At 38.8% G+C, this 10,298-nt stretch overlaps 1 protein-coding gene across 1 annotated transcript in view; it reads right to left on the reverse strand.

The window, feature by feature from the left end:
• The window catches only part of STK11 (serine/threonine kinase 11), a 243,293-nt gene that overhangs the window by 123,087 nt on the left and 109,908 nt on the right, over positions 1-10,298 (reverse strand). Inside the window, exon 3 of the mRNA XM_053702810.1 lies at positions 7,792-7,881. Within this exon, the coding sequence (XP_053558785.1) occupies positions 7,792-7,881 (90 nt within the window). The remainder of the gene's footprint in view (positions 1-7,791; positions 7,882-10,298) is intronic.

Consider the following 10,298-nt stretch of genomic DNA (forward strand, 5'->3'; position numbering starts at 1 on the left):
TAACAAGTTTGTCATGACAATCAATACAAACAACAGCTGGAGGAATAGCTACCAAAAGTTTACAGCAGATACACTTAGCTTTGGTAGATCCAGCACTAGACAGCGATTTTCCTGTAGTATCTTCTGACTCCGATGCAACGTGAGACATCTTGCAATATGTAAGAGAAAAAACAACAACATATAAAGCAAAATTGATCAAATTCCTTAAATGACAGTTTCAGGAATGGGAAAAAATGCCAAAGAACAAGCTTCTAGCAACCAGAAGCAATGAAAAATGAGACTTAAATAATGTGGAGACAAAAGCGACGCCCATATTTTTTAGCGCCAAATAAGACGCCCACATTATTTGGCGCCTAAATGCTTTTTGGCGCCAAAATGACGCCACATCCGGAACGCCGACATTTTTGGCGCAAAATAACGTAAAAAAATGACGGAAACTGAAAAGAATTTTTGCGCCAAAAAAGTCTGCGACAAGAATGACGCAATAAAATGAAGCATTTTCAGCCCCCGCGAGCCTAACAGCCCACAGGGAAAAAAGTCAAATTTTTGAAGGTAAGAAAAAATGAATAAATCAAATGCATTATCCCAAATATGAAACTGACTGTCTGAAAAATAAGGAAAGTTGAACATTCTGAGTCAAGGCAAATAAATGTTTGAATACATATATTTAGAACTTTATAAACAAAGTGCCCAACCATAGCTTAGAGTGTCACAGAAAATAAGATTTACTTACCCCAGGACACTCATCTACATGTTTGTAGAAAGCCAAACCAGTACTGAAACGAGAATCAGCAGAGGTAATGGTATATATAAGAGTATATCGTCGATCTGAAAAGGGAGGTAAGAGATGAATCTCTATGACCTATAACAGAGAACCTATGAAATAGACCCCGTAGAAGGAGATCACTGCATTCAAATAGGCAATACTCTCCTCACATCCCTCTGACATTCACTGCACGCTGAGAGGAAAACCGGGCTCCAACTTGCTGCGGAGCGCATATCAACGTAGAATCTAGCACAAACTTACTTCACCACCTCCATCGGAGGCAAAGTTTGTAAAACTGAATTGTGGGTGTGGTGAGGGGTGTATTTATAGGCATTTTGAGGTTTGGGAAACTTTGCCCCTCCTGGTAGGAATGTATATCCCATACGTCACTAGCTCATGGACTCTTGCTAATTACATGAAAGAAAAGACTCCTCTCGAGTCCAAAGACCCTGAACCTTCAAAAAAAAAAAAAAAAAACTGCTCCCCAGCAAGACAGGCTGGCTTCCGTAGTCACAATCACCAAGGATGGTCTCACAAAGCATGCTCACTGAGACAGATGGTCCTGAGAAATCCACCAGGATAGAGATTATCTCATTAGGGGGGTCTAGAACTATCCTCAGAAAGATCAGAGTGGTCTCCGTTCCATTGTCTGAGCAGACATAACCGTAGAGGTCTCAGATGGAAACGAGCAAAAGGAATAATGTCCATGGAAGCAACCATTAGACCAATTACTTCCATACACTGAGCCACTGATGGACGAATAGAGGACTTAAGTGAAAGACAAGAAGAAAGAAGTTGGGATTTTCAGATATCCGTCAGGAGAATCTTTATGGACAGAGAGTCTATGATCGTCCCCAAAAAGCATACCCTCTGAACTCTCTTTGAGATTTACTTTCCACCCATGGGAACGAAGACTAGACAACAGAGATTCTGTGTGGGATCTTGCTAAATGAAAACGCCTGAAACAAGATGTCGTCCAGGTATGGTGCCACCTCTATCCCCTGAGATCTGACCACCGCAAAAAGAGCCCCTAGGACCTTTGCAAAGATCCCTTTCTTGTTTTTTGTCTCATGTGGTTTTTTGTTATTTATTTATTGTTATGTGTTTTTTATTTCATTAGAAAATCTTTCCAACAAGTGCATCTTTTCTCCAGGGCTATAACCTAGGTATCTATTAAGTTAATTATCAGTACTACTAGGAATTTAGACATTAATTTTTTTTTTATTTTTTGTTTAAATTGGGCTAAGAAAATACAGGATGTATTTTTGTAAGATGTAGAGAGGTATAATCTATATTTAACATATGAATCTGTTTGTTATTAATTCTTTATATTTGTAGAGATATGAATGTCAAGAAATTGTGTGGCCTAAAATGTAACCTTGAGTTGGGTCAAGAAAGGTTCCTTTGCATCCTATTGTAATGATTTATGTTAGTTATAGTTTCAAAAAGGAATTTTAAAGCTAAATATGTGGTTAGAAAAAGCATATGTAGCACTCTGCTGGGTTTCTTTTTTTATGTTTAAATCATCCTGTGAGATGTGTCAATGTAATAATTTTGCCCAAATTATGTTGTTGTACATTGTTGGAAAATAATAAATAAATCTATAAAAAAAAAAAAGAAAACGCCTGAAACAAGATGTCGTCCAGGTATGGTGCCACCTCTATCCCCTGAGATCTGACCACCGCAAAAAGAGCCCCTAGGACCTTTGCAAAGATCAGAGGAGCCATGGCAAGGCCGAAGGGAAAGGCAACAAATTGGAAGTGCTTGTCTAGAAAGGCAAACCTCAGGAATTGGGGATGTTCCCTGTGAATAGGAACATAAAGATACGCGTCCTTCAGGTCTATGGTAGTCATAAACCGACCCTCTTGAACCAAGGGAAGAATGCAACGTATAGTCTACATTTTAAAAGACGGAACCTTGAGAAACTTGTTGAGATACTTGGTCAAAAATTGGACAGAAAGTTCCCTCCTTTTTGGTAACCACAAAAAGATTTGAATAGAATCTTTGACCCCGTTCCACCACTGGAACTGGGATAATCACTCCCAGAGAAGATAGGTCCTTTACACAGTTTAAGAAGGCCTCTCTCTTCACCTGGTTTGCAGATAACCTTGACAGGATAAATCTGCCCCTGGGGGGACAAGACTTGAACCCTATCCTGTATCCCTGGGATACTACTTCCACCGCCCAAGGATCTGGGACATAGCGGATCCAAGCCTTGTGAAAGAAGGCAAGTGCCTGCCCCCTACTTGATCCAAGACTGGATTGGGGGCAGCACCTTCATGCTGACTCAGAGTAAGGTTTCCTGGATTGTTTCCCCTTATTCTAAGGTTGACTGGACCTCCATGAAGTCCTGGATTGCTCTGGCTTGATAGAAGATTGCAAGATTGATTTGAAGTTGCAAAAGGAACAAAAATTAGAATGCTGGCGACCCTTAGGTCTAGCCTTCTTGTCTTGCGGTAGGTAAGATCCCTTTCCACCAGTAACTTCGGAAATGATCTCGGCAAAACCAGACCCAAAAAGTCTTGCCCTTAAAAGATAAATACAGAAGTTTGGAATAGGATGTTACATCTGCAGACCAAGATTTTAGTCACAGAGATCTGCGAGCTAATACCGCAAAGCTAGAAATGCCGTCTCCCCAGTCCACCAACTTGCATGCTGGCATCACAGATAAAAGCATTAGCCAGTTTTAGAGCCTTGATCCTATCCTGGATCTCTTCTATGGTAGTTTCCTCTGAAATTAGGTCGGACAATAAGTCGCACCAACAAGAGGCTGCAACCGTAGTAATACTTGCAACTGGTTGCCATTGTAAACCCCGATGAATATACATCTTTCTTAAAGGGACACTGTACCCAAAAATGTTCTTTCGTGATTCAGATTGAGCATGAAATTATAAGCAACTTTCTAATTTACTCTTATTATCAAATTTTCTTCATTTTCTTGGTATCTTTATTTGAAATTCAAGAATGTAAGTTTAGATGCCGGCCCATTTTTGGTCAACAACCTGGGTTGTCCTTGCTGATTGGTGGATAAATTCATCCACCAATAAAAAAGTGCTGTCCAGAGTACTGAAACCAAAAAAAAGCTTAGATGCCTTCTTTTTCAAATAATGATAGCAAGAGAACAAAGAAAAATTGATAATAGGAGTAAATTAGAAAGTTGCTTAAAATTGCATGCTCTTTCTGAATTACAAAAGAAAAAATTTGGGTTCCGTGTCCCTTTAAGTAAGCTTCCAGTTTCTTAACCATAGGGTCTTTGAAAGAGGAATTATCCTCGAGGGGGATGGTAGTTCTCTTGGCTAAAGTAGAAATAGCGCCCTCAACATTAAGTACAGTGCGCCATGAGTCACACACAGAGTAAGCAACAGGAAACTTCTTAAAAACAGGGGACAAGGAAAAAGGAATCCCCGGCTTCTCCAATTCTTGAGCTATAATGTCTGAAATACGGTCTGGAACCAGAAATACCTCTACAGACGAAGGTATTTTTAGGAGTCTCAGCAACAGTAGATTTGGAGTCCTCTAATGTAGCTAATACCTCCTTCAAAAGTAAAAGGAGGTGTTCCAGCTTAAATCTAAAATTAACCTCCTCTGGATCTGCTGTACTAGCAATGACAGTCTCAGAGTCAGATACCTCGCCCCCAGAAGCCACTGAGGAATGATTCTCCTTAGATAATTGAGAGAGGCTGACTAACTCAGTCTTAGCTGAGTCAGAACCCTTTGTATGAGAAATGTTCTTAGATTTCTTCTCTTACCAGCAATAGGAAAGGCTGATAAGGCTACAGAAACCACAGAAGTTATTTGCGCAGCAAAATCTCCTGGTAAATACACCCCCCCCCAGGAACTTGCTGAGAGGAACCACAGGGCACTGCATGTGGAACTGCTAAAGCTTGGGACGTTTAAGGGGAAAGCTGAGACATATTAAGGACAATATTATTCTGAGAGATAGACAAGCTCAGAGAGGGTTTTTTTTTTTAATCTTTAGACAAAAGCATATTGTTTAAGCATGTGAAGCAAAACTGCACAACAGGGATAATCTGAGCCTCCAAGCAATATAAGCACATGTTAAAAGACAGAGATAAACTATTACCAGAATCCATACCTATATTGATTCCCAGAAGTAATAACTTGCAGTAAAATAATTCTATTTTGCGATGTTTGAAAAAAATTTAGACAGAAAGTGATAAACCTTTAATAAAATCCAACTTAAATCCTCCTAGTGGCACCCCTGTACCTCAGCTCTGCCGAGGACTTACCACTCTGGTGACTAGTAATAAGCTCTGCAACGATCCATTGTAGACTATTTAGAGATTGACTGAAATTCAGATCGGATAAAGCCCCTCATGATCCGATTTAAATTCACATCCGCTTCGTAAAACAAGTCGAAACGGCCACCGATGCGGAAGAGCAGAGTAGAATGACCGCACAGGGAGAAAAAAATATTTGCTACGCCACAAGGAAAAATGTGCAAACTATGCTGCGCTGTGGCCAGAAATAAATACACCTCTCGAATACAACGTCTTAAATAACATATCCCAAACATGCAAAATTAAAAACTTATAAAGGGGGCAAAAATAAAAAGCCCTACTTATACAAAAAACACCTCTCAATGCCAGCCTCTAAAAATAACTGAACACACAGTTAGTTTTAACCCCTTAGCAGCCACAGTGCCCCACTTGTCTGTCCAAATGCCACTGAGGTTTACCCCCAAAGTGCTGTAAGCCTTCTAATCTAGAAAGAAAAGCACTTACCTGTGACTCCAGCTGTAGGACAGGAACAGCTTCTTACGTGTGACAGATAGTCTATTTCTGACAGGGACCTGTAGATAAAGAAGAAGAAAAAAAGCAGAGTAACCAACTCTGGTTTTCTATAGGGGCAGCACTGATGTTAGAAGTTAGGCAAAGACCACCGCAACTGCTAAAAGCCACCATTACTCCTACTAAAGAGATTTACATAGACACAGCATAGCCCCAATCCTTGCTTGCAGGGAAAAGTACTCATTAAAGGATCAATATCGTCAGACACCATCTTCGCACATCCTCCCGATGTTCAAGGCAAAGAATGACTGGGGATTATGGGAAGTAGGAGTAATACTTAACAGCTCTGCAGGGGAGTTCTTTGCCTTCTCCTGGTGGCCAGGAGTTGAATTCCTACTAGTAATTAGAATAGATTTGTGGACTCTCCATGTCATTGGAAATAAATGTTTGAACGACATAAAAGATTTAACAAAGGGTGGGGAGTTGATTCAGAGTGATATGGTTATTGTGTGGATAGTAAAAAAGTAAATCACAGAAGTAGTATTTGATAATAGAGAGTGGACCTTAATGCAATGGTGGTGGAGGTGGGCATACGAGTTAAACAAGTGGGTGGAATGGGGGTGGGGAAGGGAAGAGTAAACTCAAAAGATGGCATGTACAGTGGATATAAAAAGTCTACACACCCCTGTTAAAATGGCAGGTTTCTGTGATATAAAAAATGAGACAAAGATAAATCATTTCAGAACTTTTTCCACCTTTAATGTGACCTATAAACTATGCAACTCAATTGAAAAACAAACTGAAATCTTTTAGGTGAAGGGAAGTAAAAATATAAAAATAAAATGGTTGCATAAAGTTGAAGCAACTTTTGATTTTATTACAGCACTCAGTCTTTTAATATGAGTCTATCAGCATGGCACATCTTGACTTGGCAAGATTTGCCCACATTCTTCTTTGCAAAAACACTCCAAATCTGTCAGATTGCGAGGGCATCAACTGTGAACAGCCCTCTTCAGATCAGCCCACAGATTTTCGATTGGATTCAGGTCTGGGCTCTGGCTGGGCCATTCCAAAACTTTAATCTTCTTCTGGTGAAGCCATTCCTTTGTTGATTTGGATGTATGCTTTGGGAAGTTCCTCTTCATGTTCAGCTTTCTAGCAGAAGCCTGAAGGTTTTGTGCCAATATTGACTGGTATTTGGAACTGTTCATAATTCCCTCTACCTTGAATAAGGCCCCAATTCCAGCTGAAGAAAAACAGCCCCAAAACATGATGCTGCCACCACCATGCTTCACTGTGGGTATGGTGTTCTTTTGGTGATGTGCAGCAATGTTTTTGCGCCAAACATATCTTTTGGAATTATTGCCAAAAAGTTCAACCTTGGTTTCATCAGACCATAACACCTTTGCTTACATGCTTTTGGGAGACTTCAGATGTGCGTTTGCTCAATTTAGCTGGGCTTGGATGTTTTTCTTTGTAAGAAAAGGCTTCCGTCTTGTCTACCCCAAACATATGAAGAATATGGGAGATTGTTGTCACATGTACTACACAGCCAGTACTTGCCAGATATTCCTGTAGTTCCTTTAATGTTGCTGTAGGCCTCTTTGTAGCCTCCCAGACCAGTTTTCTTCTAGTCTTCATCAATTTTGGAGGGACATCCAGTTCTTGGTAATGTCACTGTTGCGCCATATTTTCTTGACTTTATGATGACTGTCTTCACTGTGTTCCATGGTATATCTAATGCCTTGGAAATTCTTTTGTACCCTTCTCCTGACTGATACCTTTTAACAATGAGATTCCTCTGATGCTTTGGAAGCTCTCTGCGGACCATGGCTTTTGTGTAGGACGCAACTAGAAAATGTCAGGAAAGACCTACTAGAACAGCTGAACTTTATTCAGGGTTAATCAGAGGCACTTTAAATTATGGCAGGTGTGTGATGACTCTTATTTAACATGGTTTTGAATGTGATTGCTTAATTCTGAACACAGCTACATCCCCAGTTACATGCACACTTATGCAACCACATTATTTTAGGTTTTTTTGTTTACTTCCCTCCACCTTAAATATTTCAGTTTTTCAATTGAGTTACATAGTTTATAGGTCACATTAAAGGTGGAAAAAGTTCTGAAATGATTTATCTTTGTCTCATTTTTGTACATCACAGAAACCTGCCATTTTAACAGGGGTGTGTAGACTTTTTATATACACTGTATGTGTATACACAGGACAAGACAGAGACACAAGTGAGGTGGAAGAACAAGTGGTAAGCCTACCCGTGGGCCTGAAAGATAGGGAATTGTTTCTCCGGTACACTATCCAACATCTCCTGCATCCCGCATACACAGTATTCCATTACCATATACGTACAGCTACTGTCAAGGAGTAATACACTTAAAAAGTGGGATACACTAGTTTTAGCCATTCAGAGGCATCCACTCAATTTCATACTTGAAGCTATTCATATCTAGAGAGCAATTTCCACTTCAGAATGCATCTTTTACCTTAAATATAGGTCTTGCTTAAATTCCACTTCATTCTTCTAGAGGACTTTAATTTCCTCTCCACCATACTGCTGTTAGTAGTTACTAAACCTGTTACAGTTGATACAGTTGAGTTGGACACCATGTTAGGCATGCAACGATTGGATGAAGCCGGATTCGTCATTGCACAACTAAAAGTAGTATGAGATGCGGATATAGGAAAGGCGCAAAGTTTACCATCACTAGATGGTAATTCTTTTTACAAAAAAAGCGTTGTAATAAAATTTCATATATTAAAGTGTCCCTGTTTTGCAGAATAATTGTATATACTGTTCGGTTAAATAGGAAAGCTTACAATCACTATATATATATATATATATATATATATATATATATATATATATATATATATATATATATACATACATACACACTTACACACATACACAGGTGGCCCTCGTTTTACAACGGTTCAATTTACACCGTTTCAGAATAACGCCCTTTTTTTCCAGTCATGTGACTGCTATTGAAAAGCATTGAGAAGCAGTGCATTTATTAGAATAGCCAGTAGGTGAAGCTGTCCACTTGTGTTGCAGCAAAGCAAAGCAAGCTGAAATTAATCAGTTTAACCAGACCTGAGCTATCAAGCAGATTTCAAAGGAACAAGACCTTCCGGTCTATAAATCAGTCCAGATTGGAATGCATAGAAAGAACTGTTTGCAGAAAAATGCAAGTGAAGTCTGTGTTGTGTGATTATTTTATTAGGTTTATAATGCTGTTTAGCATTTAAAGTCTTCATTTCAACGCTTTAAAAATAATGTACACACACACACACATATACATATACACATACACACACACATATATACGTGTGTGTGTGTATATGTGTATATATATATATATATATATATATACACATATACATATATACATATACACACACATATACATATATACACACACATAATGTGTAAAGGAGGGATATGGGAGATGTGCTTGAAGCGCTAATACATGGTGGTCTGATCTCTATTTAAATGGTTAAAAGAATAAATTACAGATACCTGATAACAACTAAAAAAGTTATATTAAATAAATAGTAAAATTACTTATCATTAAAAAGTAAAAAGTTAGGAAAGTGCACTAAAATGCTTCTATCTTCTTACAACCACAAGATACAAGTATAATACAGCAATGAATATGTAAAAATGCACATATATAAAACAGCATAGTATCAGAAAAAAATGTGCAAATACAGCGACATTAAGGTAGAAAACGTCCTAAGTAATAAAAGGAGATGGGAAATAGTCTTTATGTCTGTAGAGATCCCAATAAGTGTTAAAAGGTTGTGAAAAAGCAGCAATAAAATCTATGTGTTTTCTTTCCGCACCCTTCAAACTGAATTCCACTTCAGGTAAACCCCTAAGGGAGTGTACTCACAGAAAGCACCCTCAATCGTTATGAGGTAAGGTATAGGCGTAAATACTCTGTGTAGCTCCTTTTCCAGATTCAATCTGTGTCCCTCCTTTCACCTCGATATCCAGGAAGGCTTGTACAATGCCGTAAAATATGTGGAAGACAGAAATAGTGCAAAGACTAGTGCAATATTGTCTTGCACAAATTTATTTGATTAAAAAACAAAACAAGCGTTTTCACTCACATTTGTAAACCTCAATGTAATGAGGTAACTTGAAGCATGATATACAATTTTTGGTAGATGGAAAATCGATCAATACGGTGGTCTGCGGTGTGCCAGTCTCAGCATAATATTCTATCCAGCCTTACGCGTTTCAAAGGTGTATTATAGAACCTTTGTTCTCCCTTCTTCGTCAGAGGCTAGAATATTATGAGTAGTGACAGCTCACCGCAAAGATTTAAACTCGAGAGGGGACAGACGCCATCCCGCCCACTAACCTGTTAACGTACTCTATTGGTTAGCTGATAGGGGTGTGTGGCAAAACCGAAAGGAGTTCTGAAGCATCTGATTGGATATCGTGCTAAAAACGGGGGCGTAAATAAAAGCCCATATTTCTTGTTCTGACCATAGTGCAACACTCCCTTATACAAGTGCGGTATGTACTACAAGGCTCATACTTGACAGCAGTAAAAGACGCAAGCCTGTTTACATGTTCCCATCACTAGATAAAGCTAACACATCTCAAGTTATGAAATTTTTGACTAAACAGCGTGTTATGAGATCTATATTTACTTGCACATATTTGGCTAAACAGCGTGTTATGGCATTTATATTTACTTGCACGTATAACATTTCAAAATTAAAACAATATAAATATAAACAGCAA

Source organism: Bombina bombina, chromosome 2, assembly GCF_027579735.1.
Source record: "Bombina bombina isolate aBomBom1 chromosome 2, aBomBom1.pri, whole genome shotgun sequence".
Taxonomy (NCBI): Eukaryota; Metazoa; Chordata; class Amphibia; order Anura; family Bombinatoridae; genus Bombina; species Bombina bombina.